General features: G+C 37.4%; 1 protein-coding gene across 4 annotated transcripts in view; it reads left to right on the top strand.

Moving 5' to 3' along the window:
* Kiz (kizuna centrosomal protein) overlaps positions 1-20054 on the top strand; it is a 120393-nt gene that overhangs the window by 81351 nt on the left and 18988 nt on the right. For 2 of the 4 annotated variants that reach the window (XM_026393032.2, XM_026393034.2), the window contains 3 exons: positions 3988-4153; positions 5117-5182; positions 18169-18273. In XM_026393032.2, coding sequence (XP_026248817.1) covers positions 3988-4153; positions 5117-5182; positions 18169-18273 — 337 coding nt within the window. The remainder of the gene's footprint in view (positions 1-3987; positions 4154-5116; positions 5183-18168; positions 18274-20054) is intronic. The other 2 variants (XM_026393033.2, XM_026393035.2) reach the window with 1 other exon arrangement.

The following is a 20054-nucleotide window of genomic DNA, read 5'->3' as shown; positions in this document are numbered from 1 at the left end:
CTGAGGATTGAACCCAATGCCTCACATGTGCTTGGCAAGTACTCTATCACAGAGCTACAACCTCAGCCTGAGATGAGTGCTTTCTTTTATAAATGTTTCTGTCAAAAAAAATTCTGGAAATGAATATTGATTGGTGAACATAAATGGGATAAAATATATAAAATCAATTAACCCATTAAATCTTATCATCCCAGATGAGCAAAACCTGTAAAAACTTAAATTGGTCAATCAATATACCACATATGGTAATTTTGAAATAATGTTATGCTTTTAGAGTTGTATTCTTTTGAGAAAAGTAATAAATAGATGGTTTTTCAAGCATTTGAAAATATATGTATATTTCATATATATATATATATATGAAAATTTTGTAGGATATATAAGGATATGTAAACTTTAGATTATGATTTTCAACATATTTTAAGTGTTAATTTTATTGAAATATTCATAGAATTCAAAATATGGGTTTAATGTGTTAAATTTGGAGTGGTATGCCCACCACATTACTTACTTCACCATCGAGTAGAGATCTCACCATGGAGAAGAGATCTCAGCACAGAACTAGTTGGTAGTATTGTTATTCTTATCAAACATATGGGGACATATTAGAAAGATATTACAGCATTTTATTCTGTATTCTTTTGAAGCCCAGTTCAAATCCATCTCAAACAAGAAAAGGGTCTATATGAAACAGACACATGAAACAGAGAGATCAATTTGTAGCATTAGGAGTGTCAGTCTAAAATGCTTAACAGATACCAGCTCTCTGAAGCAGAGTTTATTTGTGATTATAGATACATGCAATCCTGGATACACATGCTGTGGTGGACCATAGGTGCATCCAAAGTGGTTAGACAAAGGGGCACCTTTAAAAGAGAAGTGCTAGAAATGGAGAAGTCCACATAACTATCTTAAAACAAAGACCTTGATTATAGGAGCTTGTTGCAGAAGTTAGTGTTCATGCCCCAGTGGAGACAGCTATTGTTAGGCAAATGTCCTTGTTTAAACAGGAATATTGCAGCTGGCTTGTGTGGAGTGGAATACTGCAGTTTTGAGGAATTCCTTGCATAGATTCTGTCATAAGCATATATATAAAGGACTTTTCTTATATGGCCTTTCTGGTTCCATTTTGTTAATTTGACATGTCTCCTTTTGATTCTGATACCTTGCTTGGGGACTAGAGAGAAATAATCTGAGTCATTTATAATCCAAAACAGTTTCAGGATTTAGGGGAGGAGAGCAATGATAAAGTTGTTTTATTTTAAATTACTTTAAAATGTCTGAATCTGGGCCAGGCCCAGTGGTGCATGCCTATAATCTCAGCTACTTGGAAGGCTGAGACAGTAGAATTGTAAATTTTGAGGCCAGCCTCAGAGATTTAATGAGATCCCATCAAAAGAAAAAAACAAAAAGGAAAGCCAGACATGATGGACTATGCCTGTAATCCCAGCAATTTAGGAGGCCGAGGCAGGAGGATCATGAGTTTGAAGCCAGCCTCAGCAAATTAGCAAGGCCCTAAGCAACTTCCCTGTCTCAAAAAATAAAAAGAGCTGGGGATGTGGTTCAGTGCTTAAGCACCCCTGGGTTTAATTCCCCAGTACCAAAAAAGTCCAACAACAACAACAACAAAAAGGGGTTTGGAGATATAGCTCAGTGGTGAAGTCCCTGGGTCCAATCTCAATACTGGGGAGAGAAAAAAAGAACTATAAATCTTTGCATTACAAATTCTACAGGAAAAAAGTTTTAAAAACTTCAAAAGACCTTTAACAATTTTATTCTTAAAATGTGTGCTAAGACAGTGATTATTGCCAGGCATGGTAGCACACACCTATAATCCCAGCTACTCAAGAAACTGAGACAAGAGGATCACAAGTTCAAAAGGCGAGAGATCCTAATTTAGTGAGGTCCTATCTCCAAAAAACAGGGCGGGTGGGGTGGCTCAGTGGGGCAGGGGTGATGTAGCTCTGTGGTAAAGTGCCTCTGGGTTCAGTACTCTAATTTGTTTAAAAAAAATTATTATTAAGAAGTCACATCAATAAATTATTAATTATAGCTATTACATAAAGTAATATAATTTAGAAGTACAGATTTGAAGCCTCTGAGAATCAACTTTTTTAAACCTCAGCAAATGAAAATTATAGCTTTTGCTACAGGATTCAGCCCAGTTGTTTTTGTTCATATTTTTAAATGCTTTTCATATGCTTAGGATTACTAGGCACCAACTAGATCAGGATGGATGGAGACCCTCAGGACAGTCCAGAGGGCACATTCATAGTTGAGTGATGGCAGTTCAAACAGGCAATATCTACTCTTTCCCTTTTTCTTTCTGGGCAGATTTTGGAAGCAGGTAAGTTGAAGAGTTCCACATATGCTGCTAGGATAGAGGCAGTATGACAGCTAGTGATGGGAACCAGCTTTGGCCTGAGCTTTAAAGGCCCAGTCTCCCAGTCTTCAGAAATGAGAATACTGAGCAGACCACTCCAACAGAGATTTATCTCAATTAGAATAAAACCCAGGAACTAGTTTACACAAACAGAGCAAAAGCCTCTGGTCGCTAGAACTAGACTGCAGCAAGGTCCTGCCTTCAGGGCTAACTTGACCCCAAGTCCTTTGACCAATGACTAGAATCCCTTATCCCTATCTCCCAAATCAGCTGTTCCTTCCCTGAGTCCAAGAAACCAGTCAGTTCTAGGAAGGCAGAAGGCAATATCCTTGCAGGGATGTCAGGACTAAAGACAGTGGTTTGAAATATCTTTAGAGCTAAATGAGCAAGGCTAGTTCTCCCATGCTCTGCTTCATTGATTCTCCCTGCCAGAGCATCTCTGTCTTCTTCTGTGTTAATTACAAGCATAGATTATTCTTTTCCTCATTGTTTGCTGAGTAATTGTACTACTTATACAGTCATGGACTAAAGATGACCTGTGAGGTTTTGGCCAGTTATTTTATTCATATTATGAAGTCTTGTGTCCACTCCTCACATGTTGAGTTGGACACTGCCCTGTATTTCTGTCATTATCAGATAGCAGTGAAAGGTGACCACCACTACCACCTAAGTTTTTTCTTCAACTACCTTAGCAAATTGTCGTTTTTTAATAGGATGTGATCAATGGTTGTGTACTAAACATTTAACTCTCTTACCAGCATATTTTTATGTCTTTGGGGAAAAGTGCTGACTGAAAAATTAAAATATATGGGTTCTAACCTTGCTCCTGTTTATTGCCACTTTTTCATCTCTCAAGTTGGCTATGATAAAATCTGTGTCCCCCTACTTAAGAAAGACAGTCTAGTGCACTTTGAAAAAAGATAGGCAGTATGGCAGGTAAGTTTTCCCATCTCACCAGCAGACTTAAAGGCAAAGTGCAGATTTTCTTTAACCTTGATTGAAGATTAGGATTTAGAATCAGGTCAGTTATCTTTTTGCTCAGTGTATCTTCCTTGGCCACAAAGTTTTTCTGCCATCTTCTCATTTGGAGGGAGTTCAGGAGTCACCTCTAGGAGATTGGGGATACTTCATGGTCATGTTTTTTTCCAGATGTCTTTCTCAATCCAGACCACCTCTGTGTTACATGCCTGGAAACTAGGATTTGTGCAATGAAAGTGTAAATCTTTTCTTCAGAAAGGAGGTCAGCCACTCTGACTTTTATATATATTGAAGGAAGGATAAAACAGCCCAGATTAACAGAAGTGATCACATCTTATACACATAATTCACAAGTAGAAGAACATTTCTGCACTACATAAGATTCATTCCTCAGAAAATATATTATTATAAGTGTAAATGGTTGTGAAGAATTAAGTTATGCTGGAAAAATAACCAGATGTTATTTTATCTTGAGGACATTTTAATTTCAGTTAATGTTAGGAAGCAAATTAAATCCTAAGTAAGACTTAACCTAAAATTAAATTTGAAGGCTGGGTCTTTGAGACCAAGGAGAATGTGGTTACAATTTGTTTTGATTTCTTTGTGCTTTCTTTGAAACACTGTAGGCAACAGCATTATTGAAAAAAGCCCTTACAGAAGAGTGTGGTGATAGGTCAGCTATTCATAGTAATGAATCATCTTGCAGCTTGCCATCTATTCTGAATGACAATAGTGGAATAAAGGAAGCAAAACCGGCTCTGTGGCTCAACAGTGTTTGTACAAGGGAACAAGGTAATTATTGTTAGTCTATCCACAGCAAAAAGGCATTCAGAGTGAATGCAACATCATCCTTCTTAAGGTATACCTATAAAATACCATGACTAGAAGCTATCTCTGATTTTAAGATGCAAAATGTTCTTTGTTTTATTTCACCTTGCAATAGATAGATACATTCTCATTTAGTCCAACAGGATTGGAAAACTTAATTGTAGGTCTGTAGCTCTGCAGAATTTCTAATGGAGTAAGAATTTATAAGTTATGAAATCTTAGCAAATCTAATCAATTGGCAGCGGATAATTTTGATCCCATAAAGATGAGGATGATTTCATTAAAATGATTCTGTGAAGTACTATGAAGTTTTTGATGCCACTTAATTTTAAACATGCTTTTAAATTGTAATAGAACCTTACCAGAGTCTACACAGATAATTAGGAATCAGTGAATTTATGCTCCAAATTTTAATAATCAATTGTTAGTACCTAGAAACTGTGGTTATTTTGGCATTACTAGTAAGACCTGCCAGTAAACCACTTTAATGGTATTTCCAAGATAGCTATGAGTTGCTTAAAAAATATCCATAAGCCAATTTACATGCAGAGGATTTGAGGCTCATTTGTTTTAAGTCCCTTCCAAATTTGATAGATGTCAAAGCTAAATTATTTTTCATGACATCAACATGGAGACACCTTAGTATAAGTTTCCTCTTAGAAGCAGTGCTATTTCAGACAAGAAATAAACTAACCAAAAATAGGAATGAAGAGACAGTGAAAATAAAATGAATGGCAGTTAAAAGCCCAAAGTGGAGCTAGGAGGATAACTTAGTAGTAAAGCACTTGCCTAGCATGTGCAAAGCTCTCTGTTCCATCACTAGCACAACAAAAATAGGGAGGGAGGGAGGGAGGGAGGGATAGAGGAAACAAAACCCTGTTCCATCACTTTGAAATACATTTTTATGATCATGTATTCAACTTTTAGAAGCTTCAAGTGGCAGCAAAGATGAAAGTAAAGAAGAAAGCCTGGCTGCAAAGGTCCCAATCACAGGTAAAATTATGGTTGCCTGACAGTTTCAAACATAGTCTGTAGTCTTTTTACATAACCAGAACATTATAATTAGTGGTTTGTGAACCCTGCTAGGAGCAAGTATATTCAACTACAGTATGCTGGAGCATTAATTATAAGATCATAACATACAAACTTACATTATCCTAGACTAAGGTGGCAGAAGACCATGTCTATTGAACTCTTCATCATGATGTTGTTATACATTTACACATGTGAGCATCCTCCATCATGCAGCCTTTTAGCACCTGCATCTGTATGAGAATGGTCAGTCCCCAGAGGAACACCCAGTTATTGCATGATGAAGTACAGATGTTTCTGATTTTACTCTTTCCTGTAATAATTACAGGTGTATCCATAAAATAAGAACAGGGGAAAAAAGTTCCAGACAGGAAATTTTCTGGTGCCTCATTACACATCCTACCTGGTATTTCAAAAATTTTACCAGTCAGCCTTCATCAAGACCTATTAAGATTTCCGCACAAGTATTAGGTGTGTTTAGAGGGAATCTGAATGATATAATTACTGTTTTTAGGTTTAGAATATCAACAACAGCAATTAGTATTCTAAACAGAGTTCTATTTATTATACATCTAAATTTACTAGCACCTTATTTTGTAAAGGGTGTACTACTTCATTATAAATTCAAAGGTCTGACTTTAAATATTTATACAAGTAAATACACCATTGCACTGAGGTATTAAGGCATGCATCTGCATATGTGGAAGTTTTGTTCTTGTTTATAAGCAGAAAAGAATGGTTTGTTTTTATGGCAGTACAATTCATGGCATGATGATTAATTTTTTAAACTCATGCTTCTGTGATGAACTCTGGTTTTTAAAAAAGGAGCTTATAATGGAACAATTATTATTTATTTTGTATATCAGATAGTATTTCACTCCAAAATACAGGGGTTTTCTTTCCTTTTAAATTTTTTTTCAGTGATGTTTATTGTTTTGAGAAAACTGTTATGGTCTCCACTTGATTATTTTTATTAATAGGAGAAATTTAGAAGATCCTAAACTGAAGATAACTAGGAAATCATTTGGATGCCTTTTACTTGTATTTACTTTTGAATGCAGAAGTATGTAATGAATGGTCTCTGGATTTGTTTGAGTTAAAATTATAAGGCTTATTGAGGAGAAACCAGAAAATGACCGCATTGCCCTTTCTTAATTCTCTTTTCTGTACTTTTTCCCATCTCCCTTGCTGTAAGTAATGCCCCCAAATTAATGCAAATGTTATTACCTCATAGACTTTCTTTTTTAAAAATTTTATTGGTACATTATAATTATGCATAATAGTGGGGTTCATTATATCATATCATACATGCACATAACATAATTTGATCAATCCCATTCCCCAGTATCTACCCTTTCCCTCCCTCTTCCCTTCTCTAACCCTATTACTCTGCTCTACTGATCTTCCTTCTATAATTATTATTTTAATTATAGTGCATTATAATTATACAAGCAGTATTCATTGTGGTATATTCGTACATGGACACAGCATTGTTTGGTAGATTTAGAATTCATTCTCTCCCCCATCTCCCCCGTCCTTAAGTTTCACATAAGAGAAAACATTCAATCCTTGACTTTCTAAATCAGACTTATTTCACTTAGCTCAATGTTTCATCCGTTTACCAGCAAATGACATAATTTCATTCTTCATTATGTCTGTGTCACTTACTTTCTCAAGGTTTTAAATCTTCTTTTCATGCAGAAAGAAGTATGATGTGTCTAAAAGTAATCAAGTCTATTTGCAAGTAAGACTTTATAAAAGAAACTACAATTCCAACAACCTGCTGGACATGAAAAACTTTTGGAAAGCCACTTGCCTGTTAAAGCATTGCTGTTCTCTGTCTTTGCCATCAAACTTTCATTCTTCTGTGCCCCCAACCCTTGAATCTCCCACAAAGTTTTTATTGAAGGGCGTTTTGCATCTTGGTTCTGCTTATTACTATTGCTGTCATTGTAGCCACCTTGGTCTCTTAAGTTTCTGACCATCATTAAATTTTTGTGGTTTTGGCATAATTATTTAAAGATTTGTGTTTTAGTAGAATAAGGCAAGTGTATTGTTTGATTTAAGACAGATTCCACTCACCCCTTTATAATAGTTCTGTTGAAGTATGGGTTTGTATAGGTGCTTACTGGTTGTGTTTGTATGGTCTGAATTCTTTCTAAAATATTCCAAAGAAAAGGAATATCAGACTCTCCCCTAGAAGTTAAGGCAGTATAGCAATTGAGCCTAGGCTTTGGCATCGGCCATCAATGTCTTTTCACTCCCTGCTCTGTTTCTCTACCTACTGAGCCTTTGTACAGAGAAAGCGGACTTGACAGGATTGTCTTCCAAGTTTAAATGCAGTCATGTTCATCTGCCACATAAAAACTAGATACTTGGTACATATTATGTCTGATGTATAATAATAATCTTGTAAATAATAGTAGGGTTGTTGTTCTTCTGTGCTGGTTCTAAACCAAAATTCTAAACCAATGACATCTAGTCAAAGGAACCACACAAAGCAAACTCTAAAGAAGAAAAGAAGCAGAGGAAATGGGATGCCATGTCACAGAAAGAGAAATTTGATGACAAGCCCCCAGATGGTGTCTGGACACCTCCAGTCTGTCATTTGTCACCTGCTTACTTTCCCTGATTTGTGGTAGCCTCTTAGGACTAAGACCAGCCCAAGCATGGACCTACTGTAATTTAGTACCATCAAGTTAGTTCCTGCAAAATTTCCACTTGAGTACATACTTGATGATTTGAATCCAGAAGGATGTTTACCTTATCAAAAAGGAATCTTGAAGAGAGTTTCATGTTACTTTGGGACTTCTAATTAGGAAAACTTAGAGAAGAATCTCAGAAAGCTGATGGAGTCAGCTGGGGTCTCACTGGTCAAAGCTGGATCTCTGCCCATGAGTGCCTGCCTGCCCCTAGTAACCCTCATGTGCTCACAGCTGAAGGCATTGCAGGGCACCTGATCACCAGGCAGCAAGCCTCCCCTAATGTGCAGCCTTATAAGTGTTTATAGAATGTAGCATTTTTCAAAATGTGTTCTATGCAATGCTTCACCCAGAAAATACTTCAACAATGTGTCATTTTTTATGGCCAAACCCTGTGTGATCTGTCTCCCTCTGCAATATACAGAATACACAGGAGCATATTGAAGATGTGAAGAAAACCTTCAGTGGAGAAATTATTCAAAAAGTATAAACGTAGAGTTTCAAATAAGTTATCATCTATTTGAAAATGGAATACTTCCTATTAACAGCCAATAGAATTAATGTTTCATGGAACATGGAGTGGGAAGAACACAAACATGCATGGAATGTTTTTTAAAACAACCAATCTAATAGGGGCAGTTTTCTCATTACAGTAAAGTTATCTTTGTTGTTTTCTTGTAGCTCTGTTTTGTGTGAACCTCCCTGGTGGACAGTATTGCTTTCAAATGAGACTTTGGGTTACTCTAATGTAACTACAACCAGATATTTTAGTTAAAAGCTATATGTTAAAGCAGTTCTTCAAATTGACCAGATTACAGCAGTTAGTTTTTTTTGTTTTTTTTTTTTTAATTAGGCATTGAACTTAGAGGAAGTCTACCACTAAGCTACATCCCAGTCATTTTTATTTTTTTATTTTGAGACAGAGTCTTACTAAGATCCCATGGCTGGCCTTGAACTTGCTATCCTCCTGTCTCAGCCTCCAAATAACTGAGATTATAGGCATTAAACATCACACCTGGTGCTGGTAACTTTCAGTAGTCCAGAGTGCTTTTCTTTAGTGTGGATCCTTCTCTCTGTGTCTGTTAGCTTTGCAGCCATTACAGAAGACACATAGTAAAGAAAGAGGGTGAGGTGGGATCCAAGGCAAGTACAAGAGGTGTTGGAGTGTGAAACTCTGAAGTTACACCATTTTCACAATGATGAAACATCCTGGGCATGTTTAACCTGATAAGGGCATAATGCTATCTTTAAATATTTGAGAGACTGCCATATACAAAGCAGAACATTTATAGAACACAATTATAGAGTATGGCTCAGTAATAAAAGAACTTTCAAGCTCTTCATTTCAGCAACACTAAGCTGTCTTCCAGGTGTAAGATTCTGTGCCGGGTGTTTGAACTGTGGCAGGAATCGTGGCTCTCTTAAGGGAACAAATTCCTGTTTCTGGGAACTTTGGCATCATTCTAATACTGAGACCATAATTCTTATTCTATACTAAAGGAATCAGTATGCCAACATTCTCATATTTTATTTTCCCTTCTTATTTCCTGATCACCCCCAAAACTTGAGTTTTCTTGGCAGAGGGCTCATCCTTAAGGAGTTTGCTGTCATTCCAAAGGCATTTGCTTTGTTAATCACCATTATGTGCGTTTTCTGTCCTAAGATTTACGTAGAAGCCCTCATGTACACAAATCTACACACACAACCAGAGTAAACATTCCCATAGTCTTAACAATCCTCTGTTGTTAATACAGTCTACACTTTTATTTGTCTGTTGTTCTCACTAAAGTATCCAGATGGAAATTAAAGATTAATTTTGATATCTGTATATAGTTTTCCATATATAATAAGCAGTATCATTTACATGTGTATTACATCTTTTCTTGTGCTGAATTCTGGGATACCAACAACAGCACTGACTGGGCCCCTGTTTTCAGTAAGCCTCCATCATTTCTAATCTTCATAATAATCCTGTAAGGTAAATATTAGTAACTCATCTTACAATGATCAAACAGAAACTTAGAAAGGGTATGTCTTTCTCAGGGCTGTGTAATTGGTGTGTTGGATCAGGAATAAAACTGACTTTAGGATTTGAGTCCTGAATTCCTTTTATTCTGTCACCTGTTTCTTTTGTTTTACTAAAAAGGCAATTGCAACAGAGTGTCTAGTTCAATCAAATATCAGTGTATATCATAACAAAGATGAGCTCCACAAGAATGCTTTTGAAAGCAATGATATACAAAGCCACACCTTTTCTTTCTCTTGGGCTATGCCTGGAAAAGTGAGCAACTCCCAACAATTTCCAAGTACAGGTTATACTGAGAGGAAAGTGGGGCTAGTCAACATAGCTAGGCCTCTGAGATCATGTGCAGGTAAAAGGAAATTCTGAACAGTATTTCCCAGAAATATTCAGGCCAGGAGGACAGTGAGGATTATCAATATTATAAGAGAATATTGCCCTTTGAACTACTTATAACCCTCCAAGGTCAAATTCTTCTGTTGGAAATTTTGTTTGTATTTACACTAAATTTACCTAAATTTAACTTTTAGCAGTGAGTTTTCATTTTACCTTATGTTAAATGTCATGAAAATCCAGCACCTAACACAGTGTTTGCCACATAGTGGACACTTAATTTGTCAAACAAATGAATAAAAATGGGGATATTAAGTAGTTTCTTTAAATTATTGATTCAGACCAGAATACTGTCTCTTTCAGTCATTTACTCCGCCAATGCTTTTCCCACCCACGTGCCCATCCTGGCAAAACTCATCTCCTTAAGCTCCATGTGAAAAGGCCTCTCTGCTTTTATCTCAAGAGGATTAAGCCTCTAAGAATGTCCATTCAGCCTCTTATTCTTTTGACACCAATTCTCTTGGTCAAGCTGTGTTGAAAGTGGTTGCCTCCCTGTGCCATTCCTCACTGATATTCTTTGGCAAGCTGAAATATTTCAGGTCATACTAACACATCCATTTAGCATCTTTCCTGGGGGTCAGCATAGATTTGCATGATGCCACTTGGAGTTCTGGGGGACTACCTCCCCAAACATTGTTATTTGAGTTTTACACTAAATTTGAAAAGAGTTAAAAACATACAATGGCCAGGTTGTCATCAGTGATTAGATTTATCCTGGAAGAAAAGACTGCACTGACAACTTTGGACCTCCAAAATATAGTGGCATATCATCTCCAGTACCAAGGCTTTGCTTAGAATGTGCTTCCCCTGTCTTGTCTCAGATGCTTTACTAATTAGAATCAGTGGAGACATATTACCTGCTGTGCTTGGGACAGGGAATCCCCTACTTATATAAAACCAGGGAAGCCATCATATGCTGTGGGATTGTCCATTGCAGTCTACATGGTCCTGTCTCTTGGGCAGGAGTCAGTCTGCTGGGGCTTCTCCTGTGGGGTCTCCTATCTGCTGCTTCCAATAGCCAGCATTCCTTATTTCATTGTTGGGTGGTGGTGTTTAGTTAATGTGGTCATTAAAGAATAAAAGACACCTTTCTGATGAGTGCTTCTGCATTCAAGGAAATTAACTGCTTCTGTGGAGAGATGCTCCACAGTGGTTGCATGATAGAATCCCATGTGGGATCCCCATGACATACCCATGGCCAATTACATTAGAACCCTTGGTGGGTGGAACCTAGGCATAAGCATTTTCTAACACATCCAGGTGAATACCCAAGTTTGGGAATAGAGCAGATGTCTCAAAGCCATCATAGTGCCTTTGTAGATCATGTTTTGAAGTACCACCTAAAAAGTTATTTAGGATTGGGAACATAGCTCAATGGTATAGCACATGCTTTTCATGCAAGAGGCCCTGGGTTCAATCTTTGCACGGGAGACAAACTAAAAGAGAAAAGAAGTCATGGTTTAGGTATTTTGATAAAATCGGGGCCCAGAAGGTTTATTATTTTCCTAGAGCAGCTGTAACAAAGTACCACAAACATAGTGAGACATAGTGGCACAAACTTAGTAGTTTCAACTACTCAGGAGGCTGAGGCCGGAAGATCACTTGAATTCCAGAAGTTTGAGACTAGCCTAGGCAAGTCTCAAAAACAAACTACCATAAACTTGAAATAACAGAAACTTATTCCCTCACAGTTATGGATGCAGAAGTCTGAAATCAAGGTGTCAGCACAGTTGTACTCCCTCCAGAGACTCTGGGGGGAAATTCTTCCTTGTCTTTTTCAGCCTCTGATGGCTTATGGTGGCACAACTTCAATGTTTGCCTCCATCTTCACATTATCTTCTTTTCTGTCTCTGGGTCATTTCCTCTTATTAAAGGGACTTAAGGCCCACTGTAAGTGCATGAGGATTTCATCTTGACCTTCTAGCTAGTACATCTGCAAGAACCTGTTTCCTAATAAGATCACATTCTGAGTTTCTGGATGGACATGAATTTGGGTGGAGGTGGCTGAGTAGGGGAAATACCATTCAACCTGCTACAGTCAGTGGTGGGAGTGGGGGGGTCCATATTTGACATTTCTAACATATAGTTTATCTCATACAGATTATTTCTAGTCTTTCTTTAGATGATAAAGATAATACTGATTGCCATTATTTCTGATTCCTCTCTTGAATTATTAAGTACAAATTGATTAAAATGTTTTTTTTTAAAAAAGTTATTTAGGATTGGGAGCATAGCTCAATGGTATAGCACATGCTTTTCATGCATGAGGCCCTGGATTCAATCTTTGCACCAGAAAAAAAAAAAAGAAGAAGAAAATTAACTTCTGATCAAGATTATACCGGCTTAAGGGTTCCATGAGTTTGAGAGTTGAAAAATCACCTCCCATGAACAGTGTTGGAAGTATATCCTTTGGTATTCATGGGGAATCAGTTGCAGAATTCTCTTGAATACCAAAATCTGCAAAGACTGCAACTCCCATATATAAAATGGCTTGGTATTTGCATAAAACTCACTAACATCATATACTTTAAGGCATCTCTAGATGCCTTAGGAAAAGTAATACAGTGTAAATGCTAGTAAATAGTTGTTATACTGTCTTGTTTAGGAAATAATAATTTTTTAAAAATCTGTATGTATTCAGTACAGATGCATTTTTTTCTCCCAAGTATTTCCAATCTAGGTTTGAATCTGGTTGCAGAACCCAAGTATAGAGAGGGCTTAATGTAATATCCCCAAAATGTCTCAGATAATCTTGGGAATGTTCATTAAATACCAGTTGCAAATCTGGCATTTATTTTCAAGTTTCAGTGTTGAGTTGCTTCATAGAAATTAAGACAGTAATGTAAATCTCTGTCTCGTGGGTCATCCCCATGCAGCTCCTACAAATTAAGAGTTGTTCATCTCCTGCACCAACTCTCTTGGTGAAACCACAGAGAGAGACCTCTGCAGTAAGTTTACAGGACCAGGTCTACTGGAGGAATTGAGTTTATCATAGAAAGTCTGTGAAAAGTAATTTTTGTTTTGGATCAAAAATTTTTATTCTCAACTCACATAGACTTACAGTTTTATTTAAAGTCCTAAATATAGGTGAATTTTCTGGATTTTAAGAACTGAAAAGGCACATACCACCTAATATTTTATCATTTTTGTTTGAGCAGATTATAAGATAATTTCTGGATATTCAGTGATGATATTTGTCTTTTAAATTAACTTAAGAAATATATCTTAGACGTTTTACTTTATTTTACAAAAGCAAGTAAAAACCCTATGGACAAAAGATATTTTTCAAGTTTAGTTTTAAAATTTCTAACCACCTCATCTAGGAATAGTGCTTATCCTTACTCGAAGATGCCCAGTTCTTTGTGGGTTCAAGGTTGTTTTTTTCTAGCTTTAGTGATAGTACTGTTTGCATCTCCCTTTGTTATTTCCTGTCTAGGCCCAACTCTTTTTTATTAAGGATTTCTGCAGAAGCTATGGGCAAATTCCCTGCTTCCAGACACCCTTAGAGGCTGACGAGCCACGCCTTTATCTGGCTCTTGTAATAGATTGCAAAAAGCACTTGTTCATCAGATATTTTCTTCTTCTTTTTATTTGTAGATTTAGAAGTATTTTGGCAGGTGTACATTTGCATATAAAAGAGAATAAAAGATAACTTAGGCTTTTTCTTTCTCCTTTCTTCAACATCATCTCTCTCCTACCTCTCTCTATTCATCAGGTTTTCACTTTCTTTCTCTAGCTGTTTCTATTTTCTAGACACAAAAATATATATCAAAAAGGGAAAAAAATAGTCTTAGTGATCCTTCAGCACTGTGCAAGAAGGTGGAAGATTGGGTTCAGTCAGCTTATGTAACAAAGTAAGGACAATATGTTTATCTTATTGTGTCATCAGTCTGGAATAGACAAGGATAGATTTTAATCTCCTGGAGTTGGATACTACAAAGGATGGGACCCATTGCCATGTTTTATGATTGAAACTGCTATATTTTTCACTTTCTAAACTCAATCTTGACACAGATTCGAGTATATAATAGATGCTTGACTGAGATTCAGAACTGCAAGCTTGAGCACCTATGTGTATTTGTTTCTGTGTATATGAGAACATTCCAACTGAAAATAATTGAATCCTTTAGAAATGTCTGTTTTATCTCATTATTTTCACTACTCAATAGTTTTTGAGAGTTTAATATTATTGTTGGGAGGAAATATTTCTCTGGAATTCTAAGTTACAGGCTAGGAAGTGAAGCCTTTAATGATCACTCTGTTCTCAAATTTTATACTCAGGTTTACTTGTGGCTCATGTGTCTTTTACATCATGAAGTTGACATCCTGGCTGTTAGAGGAGAATATTTGAATTGCTTGAAAACCCCTAGCAAAAAGTATTCTCTTCAATCCAAAGAATCTGTAACCTGGTCCATTTAATACAGATAGCTACTTAAAAATCTTCATGTAACTGTTGCAGCCTCCCTTGATAATTTTCCAGGGTTTCAACCCTTTCAACAAAAAGCTTTTTTCAGCATCTAGCTTGGTATCCTTTGGCTGCAGTTTCCCTAAGTGTTCTTGTGCCACTTTTAGTAAACATAAAAATTATTTACTAACATCTAGTTTCTAGGTTGCAAATGTGTTTCATTTAGCTTGTGTAGTGTTTCATGTAAAGAAAAAAGAAAAGGCACAAGTCCAGCAAGACTAGGCCCACTTTCCCACCTGGCAGCAATAGGCTATAGCCAGGGAACAGCTGTCCCTGTGGACAGGGGTATGCCCCCAGCCTGCTACAGGGCTCTCCTTTTTCATTGTGTCCACCTGGACAGAGTCACTTCTTTGTGTACTTTCTTGGCCCTAAAAGGTATCTGCAATCATGGTACCCTTCCTGTCTGCTCCATTTGCAATATCTGTCTTTGAGCTCCCTCCCTTACCCAACTTTGTTTCTATGCAGACTGCGTATCCTTTAACTTTTGATTTTTTAAAATCAAACCCTATTAATTTTGTTTTTATTCTTTGGATCATCTCCTAATCCTTCATATGTTGTTTTGTGCAGTAATTATGACTAAAATAAAATAGTTCTCCATAGGGAGAACTATTTCAGTTCTGTTACATCTGACTCTTCAATCAGAATGTCCTGTTCCTGTGCTGGTTTGTGTCTCTGGCCCTGCCTCAATTCCTGTTAATTCCTCCAAGTGTTTGCACTTCATCTTTGTTCCTTGTAAACTTCACTTTGTCCTTAAATCATCAAAAAAAGCATGCACTGAGCAGGTAGTAAACGACATGTCCAGCAGTCCTCAGCCTGATTTTATCAACCTTTTACTCAGGACAGGGCCACTACATCCTAGATACAAATTGATTTTCTCTGGGCAACTATCAATGACTCTATGATTGGAGAAGGGCTACAGAAGGCTTATAGATGCAATACTGGAGAATCCTGGTTAGGAAAGGGTAGTCCTGGTGGGATGCGATAGGAGAGTAAGCCATCTCCCTCCAAGTCTATAGGTCAGCAGAAAGCAGACTTGGGCAGCCTTGAGGGAAAAGCCTGATGACTGGGCCTGAGTCCTTCAAATAGGAAAAGAAAGAGACCAGATAGAAAGTGTGGGGAAAATGAAAAGGGCCCATCATTTTCAGAGTGTTGTTTAAAGTCAATTCACTTTACACTGATAATTTTCTCCCTTTTCGACATTAGCATTATCTTATGTTTGGACAGAATGCTTAATTCCCCCAAATCTGAAATTATTTCATAAGCCTGACATTTCTCCCAGAAATCCTCTTCCGAAAGTTGGTGACACGGTTTTTACCAGTTTCTGAAAAGCAGGAGAGAGTCTCCCTGGAGTCAGATGATTTTTACCTTGAAATAATAGATAGGAATTGCAAACTCTGGTCTAGCTTCTAGGGGCCAGTAACCAGAATCTTTTTTTTTTTTTGAAACAGCTACTTCCCTTTTTATTCTTTTTTTGATATTTTTATTTTTTAGTTGTAGTTGGACACAATATCTTTATTTTATTTATTTATTTTTATGTGGTGCTGAGGATCGAACCCAGGGTCTTGCACATGCTAGACGAGTGCTCTACCGCTGAGCCACAATCCCAGCCCCTCTTTTTTTAGTTTCAATCTTTGCTGTCTCTCTTTTTAATTTTTTTTAATATTTATTTTTTAGGTTTTTTTTAAGGTGGACACCATATCTTTATTTTACATTTATGTGGTGCTGAGGATTGAACCCAGTGCCTTGTGCATGCTAGGCGAGCACTCTACCACTGAGCCACAACCCTGGTCCCTCTCTTTTTTTAATTAAATAAATTTAATTGAATGTAGTAATAGCTTGTGGTTATTAAGATTTGGACTGTTTCCTAAGAGTTGAAAAAAAATATATGTATGTATATTCTTTACCTTTAAGTTCAGACATTCTAATTTTTCCTCCCCAAATCACTTAACAACACATTGGCAATAGTATGGATGTTAGGATCAATTGAATAGTGTTTCAGAGCCATCCTATTGGAGCCATACTTCCACCAGTAAATACTTTCTACCCTAGGCCACACTCACTATATTTTTCCCTAGATCTCATGATTTCCTTATTAAAGTTTTAAAAATATTAGTTCCATCACATCTAATTTATTTCACAATCCAGTAAACTAAAAAAGTGTGGCCTTAGGATTTCTTTTCTTCAGAGTTAAGAGTACCAGATCCGTAAGTATTTTAATTATTCAACATTTAGTATTCCCAAGTATGGTGCTCATTTTAAAGACTCATTTTTTAACTTGATTGATTCTCAGTAAAGCATACTTTATTCTTCAATGTAATAGTTTTTATTTAGTAATAAAGAAGTTGCACTTAAGTTCTTAAATTGAGCCAGCAAAAGCAGGAATACAACTGATTCCTGACACTGTCAGCAGTGGCCCTATTGAAGATGTAGACAAGGATGCTGTTTGTCTTATCTGTGCTAAAACTCTTAATTCTTCAGTTTCCATTTCATCCAGATGTCCTCAAGATGTAAGGTAATAGGAAAGGTTATAACACTCAGGTCCTTTTCATAATTTTTGATTACTGTTTTTCCCAAAAACCTTCAATGTAACTTGTAGCAAATGCCATTAGAAACCCTACATGGCCAAGGGCATCCTGAACCTGAGCCAGGTCTAGGCTGCTGCTGACCCTCTGGGCATTTGGCTTTACTCTCTTCAGATACCTTCCCTCTTCAATCCCATGGGGTTAAATCCTCAATTGTGGGACTCTGACCTTACCCTGTTGTCACTGTCCTTCCTGACCCTCTCACCACTCACCCAGCCCTCTCCCAGAACTTCCCAGCTCCAGTGTAAGAACCTGAGACCTGGAGCAGGGAGCATTCCCAGTGACCTGACCACCTAGGAAGTCAGTACTGTTTCTTCAAGTTCATTCCTGGGGGATGCTTCTGCAAGGTCTGGATGCAAGATATCTATTGTACTATGATGTTGAGTCTATCCACAGACCTGCTCCCCTAATAACGGGCATTTGCTGCCTCAAATGTTCTCTTAAAATTCATCTTTGAGTCTTGAAACCTGGATTCAACTAAATTGTGTTTTTTGTTGTTGTAGTTAGAGTTTCTAAAAAGGTGACAGTTCAAAAAAAGTCATTTTTACGAATTTGAAATATTAACATTATAGGAAACATTTAAGAAACCTCTCTGGGGGGGCTGGGGTTGTGGCTCAGTGTAGAGCATTTGCCTAGTATGTGTGAGGCACAGGGTTCGGTTCTCAGCACCACATATAAAAAAATGAATAAAATAAAGGTCTATTAACTACTTAAAAATATTTAAAAAGAAGAAACCTCTCTGGAGAGTAGAAAATTTAGTATTTGTGTGCTTTTTTAAATTATAGAAACAAAAGCCTACAAGTTGCTGAAGAAGTCTACCCTTCAGGATAATACAAACCAAATTGAAGACAGATTTCCAAAGGCACATGCTTCTACATCACAATTTTCAGGTAAATAAGGGCAAATTTAGCACTCAAAGCCAGTGTCCAGAGGCCTAGGCAGCAACCAGTACTGGGTTGAAGGAAAGGTGGTCATTCTTTGAAGGTTTCTGGAACTTGCATTGTAACAGTTTGTCACTGGATCAAAATGAATAAGCACTTTTTCATCTTAGGGAAGTAGTCATTTAGAAGTCCTTCCTTCTTGATGTGCACTGACCCAGCATGGAAGTTCCCTCTACAGACCTTGGATTCTGCCTGCCATGTAGCTCGTCAGTAAACACCAGAGGAGATGCCCCAAATTCCTTCTCTTTTCTACATCTCCTAGTTCTTTAATCATCAAATGGGCAGAGTTGTGCTGGGCTGCCCTCACTAGAATGTTTGAGGTTTTTGAGTTCTTTTAACAAATAGACTAAAAATCTTGTTCCAAGCATGACAGCTGCTTAGCAGAAACACATAATCGGGAAGGTGACTCCACAAATATTTTTGGAAAGCATCTTTTGGTACCTAACTGTACAGGTGCAAAAGATGAATAAATTTGGCATAAGTTGTAGTCCCTTGGGTATGTATAAAAAAGTATGGTACTATTATTAATGTATTTATAAGTAAAATGATACTTTATAAATCAAACATCTTGAGATTCAATTCCCTCACTTCATAGCCCAAATTATATTGTATACTTTGTAAGACTCCAAACATTCCAGGTAGAATCACACAAGTGCAGCCAGGTGTCTGTTAATCCCAGCAGTTTGGGAGGTTGAGGCAGGAAGATCACAATTTTGAGGTCAGCCTCTACAACTTAGATTCTCAGCAACTGAGTAAGACCCTGTCCCAAAATAAAAAATAGAAATGGTTGGAGCTAGGTCGTAAAATGACAATGGGATCAATTTCCAGTGTGTATAGAAGAAGAGAGAAAGGAAGGAAGGTGGGTGGGCAGGCACAAGTGCTTCTGGTGGCGTTGGCCTTTGTTATACTTAGATAGGGCCTCTGGTTTTCATTTTTACATGTGGTCAGGAACTATCTTTTTACCCCTCTCTCCCTCTGATCCTGGGACCTTTTTGAGTTCCAATGGGAAGCAGAAGGCCAGTTGGAAGGGTAAAGGGGAACTTCACAGCACTGTTATAGGTAGTGGTGTAAATGTGCTTTGAACATAGATCTTACCTCCAAATCTAACTGTGAAGAAGCAGTTCATTTTTCAGTTACTTTCTGAATCAGATATTTTAGGTCTCTGTCCCTGGACCTGTCACTATGGAAAGCCACTTAAACCTGGAGCCTCAGTTTTCATTTCTAAAAGTCCTTCTCCTGCTAATCATGTTGGAGACTCTGTTGAGCCTTAGTGTGAACATATGGTTCAGAGAAATGCTTTGCTGCTGAGGTTACATGAAGGCGAACAGGTTACAGATTAGAAACTCAGTAAATCCTTTGCTAAGATGCCCATGCACTATCTATTTGAGATCTTAGGTGACTACCAACTAAGAACCAGATGTAGCAGAAATATCCAAGGCTGAAGGCACCCAGGAAGCAGTGATCAGAGAAGCTGGGAGCAGTGGATACAGTTCAGTTCCTTCAGCCCTAGGCAAAGAGGTGGATTGTGTATCTTCTTCCTCCACCTTTTCAGACTGGGAAGAGTGGCATTGATGGTATTTCAGTGCAGATTTATTTTCCTCTGTGGGGTGAAAAATAGAGGATTTGGTAGAGGGGCTTAAAAGTAGATGGGGTAGGTAACTATCACCAGGATTGTCGATTATTTCTGAGCCCCAGCTTCCAGCACCTGATACTTTGGTGAGTTGTCACTG

Source organism: Urocitellus parryii, chromosome 6 (assembly GCF_045843805.1).
Source record: "Urocitellus parryii isolate mUroPar1 chromosome 6, mUroPar1.hap1, whole genome shotgun sequence".
NCBI classification, from domain to species: Eukaryota; Metazoa; Chordata; class Mammalia; order Rodentia; family Sciuridae; genus Urocitellus; species Urocitellus parryii.
The sequence above is the reverse complement of the archived record's forward strand: the minus strand, read 5'-3'. Positions and strand labels throughout refer to the sequence as shown.